Here is an 18,917-nt window from a genome sequence, read left to right on the forward strand (position 1 = left end):
ACCACTGGGGTTGTCACTTGGTGCAGAGTTTCCACATCATACATGGTTGCAAGAGCTCTCTATTTAATATGTTGCTTAATCCGCATTGATGCCCTGCTCATCCCATTGATGAGTACAAAGACCCAGTCTTTGATAAAGCTGTTAGCCATGAGGAGTGAACATGCAAAGATGTGAAAAAAGAGGGACAGGAAAGATCCTACTGGTCCATCAAGCCTGTCCTGTTCCAGCATGGTGTAACTTACTCACACCATGGCCCCCATTCACCCCCTCCCCTGCACTAACACAATCTCCTGGGAGGGCCAAAGGAAAAACCTTAGGCCAATTTAGGAAACAAACACTGGGAAATTCCTCTCTGACTCCCAAAAGTGGTTAAGTAATCTCCAGGAGGTAAGGGTGACAGTATCCCCAACAACCTTCTATATGTAGAGGTATTTACAACTCTCAGGAACTCATCCAGCTCCCTTCAAAATGTTTACAGTGAATCTGCACTCACAACAACAACTTGCATTTATATAGCAGCTTTAAAACATCCCAAGGTGCTTTACAGGAGCATTATCAAACACAAATTTGACACGGAGCTACATAAGGAGATATTAGGACAGGTGACCAAAAGCTTGATCAAAGAGGTAGGTTTTAAGGAACATCTTAAATGAGGAGAGAGAGAGAGGTAGAGAGGTGGAGAGGATTAGAGAGGGAATTCCAGAGCTTAAGGCCTAGGCAGCTGAAGGCACGGCCGCCAGTGGTGGAGCGATGAAAATCGGCGATGCGCAAGAGGCCAGAATTGGAGGAGCGCAGAGATCTGAGGCAGTTAAAAAAGCATACTGGATCATTGGTTTTATAAACAGAGGCATAGAGTACAAAAGCAAGGAAGTTATAAATCACTGATTAGGCCCCAGCTGGAGTATTGTGGCCAATTCTGGGCACCATATTTTAAGAAGGATGTCAAGGCCTTAGAGAGGCCCTAGAGGAGATTTACTAGAATGGTATCAGGGATGCGGTACTTCAGTTATGTGGAGAGACTAAAGATGCTAGGGGTGTTCTCCTTAGAGCAGAGAAGGTTAAGGGGAGATTTAAGAGGTGTTCAAAATCATGAAGGGTTTTAACAGAGTAAATAAGGAAAAACTGTTTCTTGTGGCAGAAGGGTCAGTAACCAGAGCACACAGGTTTAAGGTAATTGGCAAAAGAGCCAGGGGGGAGATCAGGAGAATTTTTTTTTTACCCAGCGAGTTGTAACGATCTGGAATGCACTGCCTGAAAGGGTGGTGGAAGCAGATTCAATAGTAACTTTCAAAAGAGAATTGGATAATTACTTGAAGGGGAAACATTTGCATGTCTATTTGGAAAAGGCAAAGGAGTGTGACTAATTGGATAGCTTTTTCAAAGAGCTGGCACAGGCCTGATGGGCCGAATGGCCTCCTTCTGTGCTGTATCATTCTATGATTCTCTATTGGAGGGTTGTTGGGCTGGAGGAGGTCACAGAGACACTGCACAAGCCGGCAACTTGTTCTAGAGCTCGATGAGTCTCTCAGAAAAGAAGGCACCTCCTGACATCTAACCTATCCAGCTCAAACTGCCTACCCCATGGACCTAGTCTAATCCCTTTATTATTTTAAAGACCTCAATCATATCGCCTCGAAGTCAACATTTTGAGTAAAGTAAAATGCCCCAACTCCCGTTAGCCTGTCCTAATAACTAAGGGTCCTTAAACTAGGTATTAATTGAGTGGCCCTCCTCCGAACTTTTTCCAGGGCTCCAATATACCCATCATGTGAAGGAGCCAAAACAGGACATGGCATTCTAGCCTGACCAAGGCCTCATACATTGGAAGGATTGTACCTGTTTTATGTTTAATTGTCCTGGAAATACATCCTAACACCCTTTTCTCTTTCATGCTAGTGCCACAGCACTGATAATGGACCTTCAATGAATCATGTACTATAAACCTCAGGTCCTCCCCTGCTAAGCAGCCTTATGCAAGCAACTCTGCATGGTGTGTATGTGGTTAGAATTGCCCCAACCCAAGTGCATCACACTAAATCTATCTATATTAAAAGACATCTGCCAGATACCCACCCATTTCTCCCTCTGCATCTAGATCTGCGTTCAGTGTGCATCAGGGTTATGGTTGTCCCAGCATCACAATATTAGTTCTCCAGTTCCTTCTGAAGTGTTGGGACTCATAATCCAAAGGCCTGGACTAATAATCCAGAGAATGTTAGTTCAAATCCCACCTTTGAGAATTTGAATGCAGTTTAAAAAAAAATGGAAATTTAAAAAAAAGTTGGTATCAGTAAAAGTGACCGTGAAGCTGTCGGATTGTCATAAAAACCCAACTGGTTCACTAATGTCCTTTAGGGAAGGAAACCTGCCGTCCGTACCCGGTCTGGCATGTATGTGACTCCAGTTCCACAACTAACGTGGTCGATTCTTAACTATCCTCTGAAGTGGCCTAGCAAGTCACTCAGTTGTATTGAACAACTTCAAGAAGAAGGCCCACCTCCACCTTCATGGGTCAACTAGGGATGGGCAATAAATGCCAGCCTTGCCAGCAACACCTACATCCTGAGAATGAATAAAACAAGGCCCAACTTCAGCACGGAAACCCCTTACTGAATGTGTATGAGAGGAGCATCCTCCAATACAATGCAAGAGTCTGGACATTCCATTCTTCAACCTTTTCATTCTCAGTATGAATAGTGGCTGATCCTGGGGCTTGAATATTGCCAATCTTCTGTTTCTATATATTCAAGTTTGTTGACGACACTAAGTTAGATGGCACAGTAAATAGTATAGATGGGAGCAGAAAGTTGCAAAGGGTCGTTGATAGATTAAGTGAGTGGGCAAAACTGTGGCAGATGGAGTTCATTGTGGGGAAGTGTGAGGTCATCCACCTTGGACCTAAGAAAGATAGATCAGAGTATTTTCTAAATGGTGAGAAGCTAGGAACTGTGGAGGAGCAGAGAGATTTAGGGGTCCAAGTACAGAAATCGCGAAAAGCTAGAGAACAGGTACAAAAAAATAATTAAAAAGGCTAATAGAATGTTGGCCTTTATCTCAAGAGGGCCGGAATACAAAGGGATGCAAGTTATTTTACAGATGTACAGATCTTTGGTTAGACGCCCTATGGAGTACTGCATTCAGATCTGGGCACAGCACCTCAGGAAGGATACACTGGCCTTGGAGGCAGTGCAGATTCACCAGAATGATACTGGGGCTAAAAGGGTTAAATTATGAGGACAGGTTGCATAGACTAGGCTTTTATTCTCTTGAGTATAGAAGATTATGAGGTATCTAATTGAGGTGTTTAAGATGATTAAAGGATTTGATAGGGTAGATAGAAACTACTTCTTCTGGTGAGGGAGTCCAGAACAAGTGGGCATAACCTTAAAATTAGCTAGGTCATTCAGGGGTGATGTCAGGAAGCACTTCTTCACACAAAGGGCAGTGGAAATCTGGAACTCCCTCTCCCAAAAAGCTGTTGAGGCTGGGGGTCAATTGAAAATTTCAAAACTGAGATTGATCAATTTTTGTTAGGCAAGGGTATTAAGGGTTACGGAACCAAGGTGGGGAGATAAGAGTTAAGACACAGATCAGCCATGATCTAATTGAATAGCGCAAAAGGCTCAAGGGGTAGAATGGCCTACTCCTGTTCCTATGTTCCTATTAATGGCTGCGGTAATATCAGTTGGTGGTTGCTAAGTCCAGGTAAATCTTATCTATTTAACACATGAATCGTTGAATTAGCCAGTGTTCCTGATCAGTATTTACCGACCCCTTCTGTTAAGTACAAAAGTGAACATCAGGCAAAGGACAGGGTTGAGTTTGGCTGTGATGCCCCCTTCTGACATTCACTCTCTAAGCTCATATAAAGAATGGCTGGTTGGGGGAGGTATCAGAGGAGCCTCTGCAGGTAGGTGCCAGTCGTGGCTCAGTGGTAACACTCTCGCCTCTGAGTCAGAAGGCTGTGGATTCGAGTCCCACTCCAGAGACTTGCGAACATAGTTCAGGATGACACTCCCAGTGCAGTACTGAAGGAGGTGCTGTCTTTCGGATGAGAATTAAACCATCTACCCTCTCAGGTGAATGTAAAAGAACCCGTGGCACTATTCCGAAGAAGAGCAGGGAAGCTCTCCCCAGTGTCCAGACCAATATTTATCCCTCAACCAACATCACTAAAACAGATTATCTGGTTATTATCACATTGCTGATGGTGGGAACTTGTGCGTCTCCTACATTACAACAGTGACTACACTTCAAAAGTACTTCACTGACTGTAAAGTGCGTTGGGACGTCCTGAGGTAGTGAAAGGTGCCATATAAATGCAAGTTCTTTCTTTTTCTTTTAGAAGATGCTCAGTGTCCTCCCCATTTATACCCCTCCTCTCCTGAAGATATCGACTCATGCACGATGCCCAAAGGCATCAGGGGCCTTCCAGTAGCTTGCCCAGCTGGTCACTCTTGGGAGTGTCATCCACTTCAGTACTGGCCAGCTATTCGATCCTGGGAGTAGCATCACTTGGCCTCCAAAGACACTCCAGCAGGGGTCATAAGAAAGCAACTGTGGCTAACTTTCTTTCCCCGCCCCTAGCTTGGGACCTCCAAGACCAAATGTAGCCGACAGATCCCCGCCCCAAATGAGATCAGCACCCTGGGGTTGTGAAAGGTGCTTTATAATGCTAGTCCTTTCTTTTTAAGGAGTGGAGTTGGTGGTTTTCGCTGCACTATAACATACGTACCTCCTCAGAGACACTGGTGTCGATGTCCCAGCCCCGGCGCTTCTCTGCATTTCCAGATGGCTGGCTGTTTTGCCGCTTGAATCCTTTGGCTTCCTGAAGTTCAACGGGCTCCTCAGTCTAGTGGAAGACATCATATAGAGAGATGACCAAGAGGCTTTGATTTGTGGGTAATGACCCAAGGCAGAAAGGGTCTATGTTTGTAACTGCCCTTCCCTCCACTCCACCCACCCCCAACCCCACTCCGAATCCAAAACACTGGTTTAACGTCCTCTCTGAAAAGAGTCTTAGCTCCAGGCCCCTTCCTATAATGTGGTTGTGACCCCGATTGGTGCTGATGAGCTAAACCCAATAATTAGATTGTCCTGTTAAAAGGTTAGAGATCAACAGCACTGGGTTAGCGCCTTCAAACAGGCAAATACCGACTGAACAAGATTACAGCAACATTACAAGTAACTTGACTGGGGCAGAGATTGTGTCATATAAAAGATAAGTGTCTTTATAGATAACACTTGGTCCATGTAATCTGGACTGGTTTCGACTGCCTGAAGGTGGGGGGGGGGGGGGGGGTCGGAGAGGAATTTTCCAGAGTATTTTTTTTTCCCTTTCTGGCCCTGGGTTTTTAAATGTTTTTTACCTCTTCCAGGAGATTACATGGGGTGGGGTGGGGGGTGGGGGTTGGGTGGTGGAAGTGTTTGGTCATGATGCTCCAGCCATCATGAGTGTGGGGCAGGCTTGATGGACTAGCTGGTCTTTTCTTGACCATCAATTAACTACTTAAAGAGCCCATCACGGAGTGAGCTGGTAATTGAGTACATAAGGATTTCGAAAACCAGAATTTGGTGAGAGTGGGAATTTAGTGCGGAGGGGAAGGAGGAACTAAATAGACCAGCCGATATTATATGTAAGTAATATAAACTTTAAAGTGGAACAAACTAACGAAACCCAACTAACTAAACTAGTATGACAAGGATTAAGATCCAAATAGAAAGGGAAAAGGTCAGTACAAAAACTAGAACACCAAAGTGTTCTGGAAAGGTGAGGAATGAGTCAGTTGAAGTGAGGTGGAAGGAGAAATTGGCACACAGAACTGTAGAGTAAAGTGACTGCAAAGGCAGAAAATGGGTTCCAAAATGGGAGACCATTCATGTAGCATAAAGGGACTGGAATGAGGGGGGGGATAGCAAACTGGATTGAAAATTGGTTAGAAGAGAGAAAATAGAAAGTAGGAGGTAAGGGTAGTTTTTCCAGAGTGGTTGGAAGTGGGTAGTGGTGTCCCACAGGGTTCTGTTCAATGTGTGGAACAATGATTTGGATAGAGGCCTAGAGAGTAGTGTCGAAGTTTGCAGATGATTCCAAAATAGGAGGTTTAGTTCAGTCTTTAGACGACGATAGGGAACTGCAGTGGGATATTTTTTAAGATAGGGGAATGTGCTAAAAAGTGGCAGATGGAACTCAACGCCAATAACTGTGAGGTGATGCATTTGATAAAAAAAAGAGCAGCAGTAATTCTGCTCTGAATGGAAGTAGGCTTGGTGCTGCGGGAGAGCAGAGGGATTGGGGGTAACAGGTTCACAGGACATTAAAGGCAGCTCCTCAGGGTGATAGGATTGTAAAAAAGCTAATAGAATTCTAGGTTTTATGACAAGAAAGACAGAATATAAAAGCCTAAATGAGCCTATATAAAACCCGAATAAGACCTCAGTTGGAGTACTTTGTGCAGTATTGGGCTCCATACTATAGGAAGGATATTGAGCCTTTACAGAGGGTGCAACACAGATTCACTGGGATGATGCCTGGTACAAATATGGAGAAAGACTTGAAAAATTGGGGCTTTTTTCATTAGAACAATGCAGGTTACGCGGAGATATGATAAAAGTGTTTAAAATTACGAAAGGATGGGACAGGGTAAATAGAAGCAAACTGTTTTCAGTAGTTAATGGGGCTAGAACAAGGGGCCATTGATACAGGATTAAATATAAGAGATTTAGGACAGAGAGCAAGAGAAACTTTCTCACACAGAGAGTTGTGAGGCTGTGGAATTTACTTCCAGGGTTAGTGGGTGAGGCAGAAACTATGCGAACATTCAAGATTACATTTGATAGGTGAGGTGAAAGCATATGGGAACAGGGCGGTACACGTGTTTAGGACTATTTGGTCGCATGGAAGTTAAACGCCGTCACGGACTGGTTGGGCCGAATGGCCAGTTTCTGTGTTGTTACTTCTATGTATTTCTAAATAGGTTTTATTACTGGGGGACCACGCTGATGGAATAAAAGCCTCTGTCCAACACCAAATGAGTTTAGGCAGTCTCCATCCTACTTGGTGTGGGCCATAGCACAAAACCAACCCAATATGGAGTTAGGTCACAGATCGGCCATGATCTCATTGAATGGCGGAACAGGCTCGAGGGGCTAAATGGCCTACTCCTGTTCCTATAGAATCATAGAAAAGTTACATCATGGAAGGAGGCCATTCGTAACATCGAGTCCGCACCGGCTGTATACAAGAGCAATCCAGCTAGTCCCACTCCCTCGCCCTTTCCCTGTAGCCCTGCAAATTTTTTCCTTTCAAGTACTTATCCAGTTCCCTTTTGAAGGCCATGATTGAATCTGCCTCCACCACCCCCTCGAGCAGTGCATTCCAGATCCTAACCACTCGCTGTGTAAAAACGTTTTTCCTCATTGCACCTTTGGTTCTTTTGCAGCCCACTTGATTGGCACCCCATCCACCACCCTAAACATTCATTCCCTTCACCACCAGCGCACCGTGGCTGCAGTGTGTACCATCTACAGGATGCACTGCAGCAACTCGCCAAGGCTTCTTCGACAGCACCTCCCAAACCCGCGACCTCTACCACCTAGAAGGACAAGGGCAACAAGCACATGGGAACACCACCACCTGCACGTTTCCCTCCAAGTCACACACCATCCCGACTTGGAAATATATCGCCGTTCCTTCATCGTTACTGGGTCAAAATTCTGGAACTCCCTACCTAACAGCACAGTGGGAGAACCTTCACCACACGGACTGCAGCGGTTCAAGGAGGAGGCTCACCCACCACCTTCTCAAGGGCAATAAATGCTGGCCTTGCCAGCGACGCCCACATCCCATGAACGAATACAAAAAAAAACACCTTAAATTTATGTACTCTGGTTCTTGACCCTTCTGCCAATGGGAACAGTTTCTGTCTATCTACTCTGTCTAGACCCTTCATGATTTTGAATACCTCTATCAAATCTCCTCGCAATCTTCTCTGTTCCAAGGAGAACAACCCCAGCTTCTCCAGGCTATCCACATAACTAAAGTCCCTCATCCCTGGAATCATTCTAGTAAATCTCTTCTGCACCCTCTTGAAGGCCTTCACACCTTTCCTGAAGTGCGTTGCCCAGAACTGGACACAATACTCCAGTTGTGGCCAAACCAGTGTTTTATAAAGGTTCATCATGACTTCCATACTTTTGTACTCTATGCTTCTATTTATAAAACCCAGGATACTGTATGCTTTTTTAACCACTTTCTCAACCTGAGCTGCCACCTTCAACGATTTGTGCACATAAACCCCAGATCTCTCTGTTCCTGTACCCCTATTAGAGTTATGCCCTCCAGTTTATATTGCCGCTCCTCGTTTTTCCTACCGAAATGTATTACTTCACATTTTTCTGCGTTAAATTTCATTTGCCACGTGTCCGCCCATGCCACCAGCCTGTTTATATCCTCTTGAAGTCTATTACTATCCTCCTCACTGTTCACTACCCTTCCAAGTTTTGTGTCATCTGCAAATTTTGAAATTATGCCCTGTACACCCAAGTCCAAGTCATTAATATATATCAAGAAAAGCAGTGGTCCCAGCACCGACCCCTGGGGAACACCACTGTACACCTCCCTCCAGTCCGAAAAACAACCGTTCACCACTACTCTCTGTTCCCTGTCCTTTAGCCAATTCTGTATCCATGTTGCTACTGCCCCCTTTATTTCATGGGCCGCAATCTTGATGATAAGCCTACCATGCGGCACTTTATCAAACGCCTTTTGATAGTCCATATACACCATATCAACTACATTGCCCTCATCTACCCTCTCTGTTACCTCATCAAAAAACTTTATCAGATTAGATAAATACGATTTGCCTTTAACAAATCCGTGCTGGCTTTCCCTAATCAATCCACACTCGTCCAAGTGACTGTTAATTCTGTCCCAGCTTATCGTTTCTAAAAGTTTCCTCACTGCTGAGGTTAAACTGATTGGCCTGTAGTTGCTGGGTTTATCCTTAAACCCTTTTTTGAACAAGGTTGTAACATTTGCAATTCTCCAGCCCTCTGGCACCACCCCCATATCTAAGGATGTTTGGAAGGTTATGGCCAGTCCCTCCGCAATTTCCACCCTTACTTCCCTCAGCAACCAAGGATGTATCCCATCCGGACTGGGTGACTTATCTACTATAAGTACAGCTAGCCTTTCTAGTACCTCTTCTTTATCAATTTTTAGTCCATTCAGATCTCAACGATATCTTCCTTTACTGAGACTCTGGCAGCATCTTCTTACTCATTTAGTACCTTGGCTACCCCCTCTACCCCCATGAGTAGATCTCCTTTATGGTCCCTAATTGGCCCCACCCCTCCTCTTACTACCCTTTTACAAGTCTAAAGACTTTTGGATTCCCTTTTATGTTGGCCACCAGTCTATTCCCATACTCTCTCTTTGCCCCTCTTATTTTCTTTTTCACTTCCTCTCTGAACTTTCTATATTCAGCCTGGTTCTCACTTGTGTTATCAACCTGACATCTGTCATACGCCCCTTTTTTCCGTTTCATCTTACTCACTATCTCTTTAGTCATCCAGGGAGCTCTGACTTTAGTTACCCTGCCTTTCTGCCTCATATAGATTGTACCCAAACCATCTCCTCCTTAAAGGCCGCCCACTGTTCAATTACAGTTTTGCCTGCCACACTTTGATTCCAATTTACCCGGGCCAGATCTGTTCTCATCCCATTGAAATTGGCCCTCCTCCAATTGAGTATTTTTACTTTAGAGTGGTCCATGTCCTTTTCCATAGCTAGTCTAAACCTTATGATACTATGATCACTACTCCCTAAATGCTCCCCACTGACACTTGCTCCACTTGGCCCACCTCATTCCCTAGAACCAAGTCCAGCAATGCCTCATTCCTCATTGGGCCGGAAACGTACTGGTTAAGAAAGTTCTCCTGAACACACTTCAAAAATTCCTCCCCCTCTGTGCCCCTTATATTATTATTCTTATCCCAGTCTAGGATAGTTGAAGTCCCCAGTTACCACTACTCTATAGCTTTTGCACCTCTCTGTAATTTTGCTGCAAATTTGCTCCTCTGTATCCTTCCCACTAGTTGGTGGCTTATAGAATACACACAGTAGTGTAATGGTACCTCTTTTATTTCTTAACTCTAACCAAATAGATTCTGTCTTTGTCTCCTCCAGGATATCCTCTCTCTCTGCAATATTCTCCTTAATCAATAGTGCCACCCCCCCCCTTTCCTTTCTTATCTTTCCTGAACACCTTGTATCCAGGAATATTTAGTACCAATCCTGCCCTTTTTTGAGCCAAGTCTCCGTTATCGCCACAACATTGTACTCCCATGTGACTATTTGCACCTCCAGCTCACCAACCTTGTTCACCATGCTTCGTGCGTTTACACACATGCACTGCAATCCAGTCTTAGACTTTCTTGTACTCTCTCTTAGTCTGACCCCACCCAATACTGTACTATTACTTGCTCTAGTGCTATCTTTCTCCCCCGATCCTTTGTGCCCCTTGTTTCTCCTTTCCATTGCTACATCCTGGTGCCCATCCCCCTGCCAAATTGGTTTAAACCCCCCCCCCACAACAGCACTAGCGAACCTCCCCGCGAGGACATTCGTCCCAGCTCCGTTGAGGTGCAACCCGTCCGGCCTGGGGCGGGCACCAAATTAGGAATCTCAAGCCACAAGCTACTGTCCGAAATGGGAATAAGTCACCCTGGTGAGGCGGGGAGGACACTTCTGAGATTCAGGGGGCGGGGGTTAAGCTCTTTGTTGGGGCATGGGAGGGAGCTTTACTCTTCACCCAACTGGGCTACACCTGACCTGAAGTGCTTGATTCCAACTAATGATGCCCAGAATTAAAGAGTGTTCCATTCCCCACCACTAACATCCCTCACCCAGATAGGCACAAAAACAACCTGCTAGCTTTATTATTAAACATCAATAACAATCCATCAGGTAACTCTACTGGAATCCCATTCCAGACAGTCATAACGTGAAATCCAAACCTTTTACCATCAACCAACTTCTCCCAGCCTTGTCTAGAAAGATTCATCAGCCGATCAGCACAACAATTTATGAAGTACTGTACTTATTGATGTAAGGAATGCCACTACTATGGAATGGAAAGTTTTACCACTTTGGGTACCCAGTGCAAGCATCAAGCACTCTCAGATCTAATATTTCCCAAGTTAGATCCAGAGTAAAGCTCGTTTTACACTACTGCAGCAAGGTCAGGTCAGGTACAGCACAGGTTAGATAGAAAATAAAGCTCCTTTTACACTGTCCTATCAAACACTCCCAGGGCAGATACAACAACTTGCAATTATATAGCATCTTTAACGTAGTAAAACATTCCAAGGCACTTCACAGGAACGATCATCAAACAAAATTTGACACCGAGCCACATAAAGAGATGTTAGGACAGTTGACCAAAAGCTTGGTCAAAGGGGTAGGTTTTAAGGAATGTCTTAAAGAAGAGAGAGGTAGAGAGATAGAGAGGTTTAGGGAGGGAATTCCAAAGCTTAGGGCCTAGACAGTGAAGGCATGGCCACCAATGATGGAGCAAAGAAAATCGGGGATGTGCAAGAGACCAGAATTGGAGGAGCACAGAGATCTCGGAAGGTTGCAGCGCTGGAGGAGGTTACAGAGATAGGGAGGGGTGAGGTCACGGAGGGATTTGAAAACAAGGATGAGCATTTTAAAATTGAGGCGTTGCTGGATGGGGAGCCAATGTAGGTCAGTGAGCACAGGGGCGATGGGTGAACGAGACTTGGCGCGAGTTAGGATACGGGCAGCAGAGTTTTGGATGAGCTCAAGTTTATGGAGGGTGGAAGATGGGAGGCTGGCCAGGAGAGCATTGGAATAGTCAAGTCTAGAGGTAACAACGGCATGGATGAGGGTTTCAGCAGCAGATGAGCTGAGGCAGGGGCAGAGATGGGCGATGTTACGGAGGTGGAAGTAGGCGGTCTTGGTGATGGAGAGGATATGGGGTCGGATGCGCAGCTCAGGGTCAAATAGGATGCGGAGGTTGAATACAGTCTGGTTCAGGTTCAGACAGTGGCCAGTGAGAGGGATGGAGTCGATCTCTAGGGAGCGGAGTTTGTGGCAGGGACCAAACTCAACGGCTTCGGCCTTTCCAATATTTAAGCGGAGGAAATTTCTTCTCATCCAGTACTGGATGTCGGACAATCAGCGTGACAAATCAGGGGCAGTGGAGGGGTCAAGAGAATGGTGATGTCGGACAAGCAGCGTGACAAATCAGGGGCAGTGGAGGGGTCAAGAGAATGGTGATGTCGGACAAGCAGCGTGACAAATCAGGGGCAGTGGAGCGGTCAAGAGAATGGTGATGAGGTAGAGCTGGGTGAAGTCAGCGTATATATGTGGAACCTGACCGTGTGTTTTCAGATGGCAGCATGTAGATGAGAAATAGGAAGGGGCCACGAATAGATCCTTAGGGGACTCCAGAGGTAATGGTGCGGGAGCGGGAGGAGAAGCCATTGCAGTGATTCTCTGGCTACAACTGGATAGGTAAGAATGGAACCGGGCGAGGGCAGTCTCACCCAGCTGGACGGAGGAGAGGTGTTGGCGGAGGATGGTGTGGTCAACCGTGCCAAAAGCTGCAGACAGTTCGAGAAGGATGAAGAGGGATAGTTTACCGCAGTCACAGTCACATAGGATGTCATTTGTGACTTTGATACGGGCAGTTTCATTGCTGCGGCGGGGCAGAAACCTGATTGAAGGGATTCAAACATGGAGTTGCGGGAAAGATGGGTACGGATTTGGGAGGCGACAACGTGTTCAAGGACTTTGGAGAGGAAAGGGAGGTTGGAAATGGGGCGGTAGTTTGCAAGGACAGAGGGGTCAAGGTGGGTTTTTTTGAGGAGAGGGGTGATGATGGCAGATTTGAAGGGGAGGGGGACAGTACCTGAGGAGAGGAACCATTAACAATATCAGCTAACATGAGGGCCAGGAAGGGAAGTTGGATGGTCAGCAGCTTGATGGGAATAAGATCAAAGGAGCAGGAGGTATAGCACGGATTAGATACAGATTAAAGCTCCCTCTGCACTGCCCCATCAAACACTCCCAGGTCAGGTACAGTACAGATTAGATACAGAGTAAATCTTCTTCTACACTGTCCCACCAAACACTCCCAGGTCAGGTGCAGTACAGGTTAGATACAGAGTAAAGCTCCCTCTACATTGTCACAACAATGCTTCCTTAACTCCTCAGAAGAGCTTATTTACTACGCAGGATGACATTTTGATTCTTCACTGTAAGATCCCTTGTAGTCTCTCTGAGTTAAACGAACGCATTAATGCCAACATGTGCCAAATTACAGTCAAACTTGTACCACGGAGTTAAGCCTACTGACAACCTGGATGGGACTGGCCAAGCTCATTTCACATTGAACCCTCACAGCCAACAGAGGGGACAGCTAACTGCCTGAGTCTGGGTTGGTTTTGAACCAGGAGTAAAAGAATAGTTTTCTGATTCATTCAGCCATTCAGTCCCCTACCAAACACTGAATTGATACCCAGATGTGAGGACCTGCCTATTCTGTTGATTGTGATTGACCTGGATTGAGTTCCATTATCAAAATAAACCAGCAACCCCAAAGAAGCAATATCATGTTACCAGGCCTGGTTTTAGGCCCAAATAACAACACATATTCACAATCAGTCAACTGATCAGCTTCTATCAGCAGTTCATGGGTTAATGGCCTCTTGACTTAATGTTAGTGTTGATTATTGATCAAGGTATCTAGGCAGTGCATGCAATTCTGTGCAATGATTCAATGCATTCCTCGTCAAAGCAATCAGAGCCCCAGAGCATGCTGGGATAGCGGCAGCAGACACAAGCGGCAGGTGTTAAAAAGTTAGTGGTGCAGCCACTTCGAGCTGGTTCAAACCAGCAGAGCAGGCGGCCAAGGCTGTTTCCACGCGGAAGGCGGATAGAGAGAGAGAGAGAGAGACAGAAAAAGAGGCGCTCACCATGGAGAACTTAGCAGAAAGCAAAGCCCTGGCTCTATAGTGCCAACAGGAGATGGCAGCCAGCAGTGAACTGGCAAAGTCGGCTACCTGGTCGCCCTCTATCATTAATTCCTCTTCTGGCTCCACGCCTCCTTGGACAAGCTCAGTACCTCTCGCCGTTTCCTCCGAGTCACTTGCATTCAGGAGGTCCAAGGAGTCTTTGCTGAGGGCCAAGTCGTCCTCGTTGTCATGCCTCTCACCTTCAGGCTCGCTCGTACTAGACCCCAGAGTACTGACACTTGTCATAGAATTCAGGGAGTCCTTATTGCCTAGAAGCTCTCCATCGCTGCCTGCGTGCTGTTTGAACAGGTCAAATGATTTAGTCATCGGGGCAAATGTGCCAAGGCATGCTATATCTTATAGACGCTCACTGACTCCTTCCAATAATAATCATCGATTGTAGACGACCATTGGCAAAGTTTAGACTGATTTTTTCCCCCTGTGTGTTTGTGATAGCTCAGTCCTGTTTAATATCATATGGATTTATGTTATATTTCAGGAGGTTTTTTTTGAGACGGGCGTTGTAGTCGGGCCAGATTGTGGCCACCTTAAATTGGAAGCACCCGATCTAGATGGAATATTATCTGAACCTGGATTCAACGTCGAAAGCTCACATCTATGTAAACAGTTTGATTTGGCTTCCTGTTCTTCTCTGATGTCTTTAATTCCATTTGAGGAAATGTGTATGACTGAGAGCCAAAAATGGGCAATTGAAGTTCTCTCGTCCTATTTGTCTGCCATGGCTCAATGGTAGCACTCTCACCTCTGCGTCAGAGGTTTTCTTTTTATTCGTTCATGGGATGTGGGCGTCGCTGGCGAGGCCAGCATTTATTGCCCATCCCTAATTGCCCTTGAGAAGATGGTGGTGAGCCTCCTTCTTGAACCGCTGCAGTCCATGTGGTGAAGGTTCTCCCACAGTGCTGTTAGGTAGGGAGTTCAATGAAGGACAATGAAGGAACGGCGATATATTTCGAAGTCAAGATGGTGTGTGACTTGGAGGGGAACGTGCAGGTGGTGGTGTTCCCATGTGCCTGCTGCCCTTGTCCTTCTAGGTGGTAGAGGTTTGGGAGGTGCTGTCGAAGAAGCCTTGGCAAGTTGCTGCAGTGCATCCTGTGGATGATACACACTGCAGCCATGGTGCACCGGTGGTGAAGGGAGTGAATGTTTAGGGTGGTGGATGGGGTGCCAATCAAGTGGGCTGCTTTGTCCTGGATGGTGTCGAGCTTCTTGAGTGTTGTTGGAGCTGCACTCATCCAGGCAAGTGGAGAGTATTCCATCACACTCCTGACTTGTGCCTTGTAGATGGTGGAAAGGCTTTGGGGAGTCAGGAGGTGAGTCACTCGCCACAGAATACCCAGCCTCTGACCTGCTCTTGTAGCCACAGTATTTATGTGGCTGGTCCAGTTAAGTTTCTGGTCAATGGTGACCCCCAGGATGTTGATGGTGGGGGATTCGGTGATGGTAGTGCCGTTGAGTGTCAAGGGGTGGTGGTTAGACTCTTTCTTGTTGGAGATGGTCATTGCCTGGCACTTGTCTGGCGCAAATGTTACTTGCCACTTATCAGCCCAAGCCTGGATGTTGTCCAGGTCTTTCTGCATGCGGACACGGACTGCTTCATTATCTGAGGGGTTGCAAATGGAACTGAGCGCTGTGCAATCATCAGCGAACATCCCCATTTCTGACCTTATGATGGAGGGAAGGTCATTGATGAAGCAGCTGAAGATGGTTGGGCCTAGGACACTGCCCTGAGGAACTCCTGCAGCAATGTCCTGGGGCTGAGATGATTGGCCTCCAACAACCATTACCACCTTCCTTTGTGCTGGGTATGACTCCAGCCACTGGGGAGTTTTCCCCCTGATTCCCATTGACTTCAATTTTACTAGGGCTCCTTGGTGCCACACTCGGTCACATGTTGTGGGTTCAAGTCCCACTCCAGAGTCTTGAACACATAATATAGGCTGACACTCCGGTGCAATGATGGCCAATATTTAAAACATCACAAACAGATTATCTGGTCAATGTCACATTGCTGTTTGTGGGACCTTGCTATGTGCAAATTGGCTGCTGCGTTTCCTACATTACAATGTTGACTGCACTTCAAAAGTACTTCATTGGAAATACTCACATCCTGAGGTTGTGTAAGGCTATTTAATTGTAAGTCTTTTTATTTGTTCAATTATTATTGACCATCCATCTCAAGGGCAACTAGGGATGGGCAAAAAATGCTGTCCTTACCTGGTCTGGCCTATATGTGACTCCAGTCCCACACCAACATGGTTGACTCTTAATTGCCCACTGAAGTGGCCTAGCAAGCCGTTCAGTGGTATCAAACCATTACCAGCGGTTCAAGAAGGCGGCCCACCATCACCTTCTTAGGGCAACTAGGGATGGGCAATAAATTTCAGCTTTGCCAGCGACGCCCACATCCCAATAACAAATATTTTTTTAAAAAGTAAAATGAATCACGGCCCACAAGGATGACGTAAACAATGAATAAGCATCGTCACCCTGTGACTTTTTTTCATATTTCCCTTCCAGGCCTCTGAAGAGACTGGAGTTGTGATATCCACCTCAGAGCATGGTCTTGTTTATCAGGTTCACGGCTGTTTTGTCTGAGAAGTGATTGAATGACTGGAGACAGGCTTCTGAGGGTTGGGGGGCAGGGAGGGTACATTTGAAATCTATCTTCACTTCTGTGGCCAGAGGTTACCTGAAATACGTGACGAGAAGCTTGACACACTCTTGCTAGTTCACCAGTTCTATTCTGGCTATATTGGTATACAGGCAAAGGTTAATAAAGGACCCTGGGAGTTGTCTGCCTCACTTATCATCGAGAACATGATGATTGGTCACACATGGTTGCTTAAAGTAGCACAGAGAACTGCTAAAGACTTCTTGACTGTTTTTGTTTTGAAAAAAGAGACCAAGTTACACCAGCTTTTAGAAGTTGGCTGAAATCTTGGCTCGTTTTAACCTTAGTCCCGTTATTCTTATTTCATAACAAATTTTGATTTGTGATTTTTAGCCTGAGATATATGGTCTGTTGGTGTTATTTGCCCGTTAGTTGGAGAGCGTATGATGAGATCCCACACATTTCCGATACCTATTGTCTGTTTGTCGTGCAGCTGGCATTCCCACATTTCTCCACACATAAGAACACGTTTCAGTGCATAGGGAGTGAGGGCTTGTCTATACAAATGGACAGGGATTACTCCCAGACAGTGCCAACAGGGACCCTCTGGTACTGACCCCACTGGAGTTTGTGGGGTCAGTGAGAAGGCGTCTCATTTTCATGGGGCTGGTGGGCCCCACACCATTACGGGCCTACTCCTGCTACTGGACTCCTTTGTCTGGCCCTCATCGAGGGAGGGGGTTGGCCAGTACCCATTTCCTCGGAGACCCCATGCATTCCCCTCGGCCCCCTGTGTAAGGAGGCTGATCCATAACATTTCATGAGAAAATTAATGACCGAATCTTCAGGGGTTCAGGCTGCTTAACTGGCCCGCACTCCCTGCCCTTCCCCAAACAGTCAGACCTTGTGGAGGTCAGTGCTCCTCATCTCATTGGATATAAAGGCCTCCAGCCAAACGCCAGGTCCCTCAGAGGCTGGGGAAGTGGTAACTCCCAGCGTACGGTGTCCGTGCCCCTAGCCCCACCCCATCGGCCAAGCAGGAATCCCAAACTGAGGTTGGGTCCCAGCACATCCAGGACCCGGCCTATTCCAAGCTGTTCCAAACTGGAATCTCGGCAGGAATGGCTGAGGGGATTAGGCTTCCAAATGCTTGAAAATGGACGGGGGAAGGCCAATCATAGATCTCTCGCTCACATCTTGTATAGCACAGAACCTGAGGTAACAGACAAGAACAGCTTGACGTGCTGCCAAATGCCAGCCCCTCGCTCATGCTGTTCAGAGACATGGCGACCGAGCGGTGGAGCTCGCTGGCCAGCCGCCCGTTATGGTGGCGAACAGGCCCCCGCCATTTTGAGGACCCGGTCTGATTTGCAATCGCCAGGCAAGCTGAGGGGAGCCAAGCAGGCCTCCCGGGGCAGCTCGCGGGATTGAGGCTTGAGAATCAGGCCGGAGCAGCTGACAGCAAGACAAGTTGGGGGGCGGGGGGGATGGTGGTGGGAGGGAGGGGGAGGAGGGGTTCCCGATCGCAGAGGTTGGGGGTCATGGGCGGCAGCCAACTAGTAAACTGCCAGTAAACTAGTTTTCCCGCAGAGATTTTCTGGGCGTTTTGCTTAGACTTTGCTAACCGGGTGGGATACAATTAATAAGCCACGATACGAAATCCGCATGGATTTAGCATCAAATTAACACAACTCCAAACTCAGAGGGCTGCCGTAGACCAGAGCTTAATGGGTCAAAACCTCTGGGGAAAGTGCCAACCCGATGATCACAGGGGTGGGGGCACTGTGAGGCATTGGCAGACCTAGTTACCTGGTCAGAAGTTGCCAGCTCTAGCTCCAAGCTGCGATCTGTTCTCTGGTCTGTTGCCTAAAACGCACGTGAACGAGAGAGGCTAGTGGACAGTGTGCGGGTTGGGGGTGGGGAAAAGATTTACAGAAGACCCCCGATATATATAACCTTCATGGCAAACACAGTTTTCCGATCACCTCAGTCGAACAAATAGGATGTGGTTCAGAACTGAGGCCCAAGCTCCCCGTGACGATTCAGTGAGGTTATCCAGGGTGCGGGCGATCTCTACAGAGCAGGTTCATCCCCACTCTGCGCTGACTTGGACCGACGACAGCCAGAGCCAATGTGGCAGTGCTACCATTGGGGCCCAGCACCGCTACTTTAGGAAGGGGGGGGAACATAAGCCGAGGGTCCCTGCCCCTGGTCACTATTGGGTAGCCTGCTGCTGGAAATGCAC

At 46.8% G+C, this 18,917-nt stretch overlaps 1 protein-coding gene across 1 annotated transcript in view; it reads right to left on the bottom strand.

The window, feature by feature from the left end:
• The window catches only part of LOC137326302 (pleckstrin homology domain-containing family G member 3-like), a 233,326-nt gene that overhangs the window by 12,463 nt on the left and 201,946 nt on the right, over nucleotides 1-18,917 (bottom strand). Inside the window, exons 16-17 of the mRNA XM_067991256.1 lie at nucleotides 14,002-14,337; nucleotides 4,736-4,852 (exon numbers count right to left, since the gene is read on the bottom strand). Coding sequence (XP_067847357.1) covers nucleotides 4,736-4,852; nucleotides 14,002-14,337 — 453 coding nt within the window. The remainder of the gene's footprint in view (nucleotides 1-4,735; nucleotides 4,853-14,001; nucleotides 14,338-18,917) is intronic.

The sequence above is a fragment of the Heptranchias perlo genome, chromosome 10 (genome assembly GCF_035084215.1).
Source record: "Heptranchias perlo isolate sHepPer1 chromosome 10, sHepPer1.hap1, whole genome shotgun sequence".
NCBI lineage: Eukaryota > Metazoa > Chordata > Chondrichthyes > Hexanchiformes > Hexanchidae > Heptranchias > Heptranchias perlo.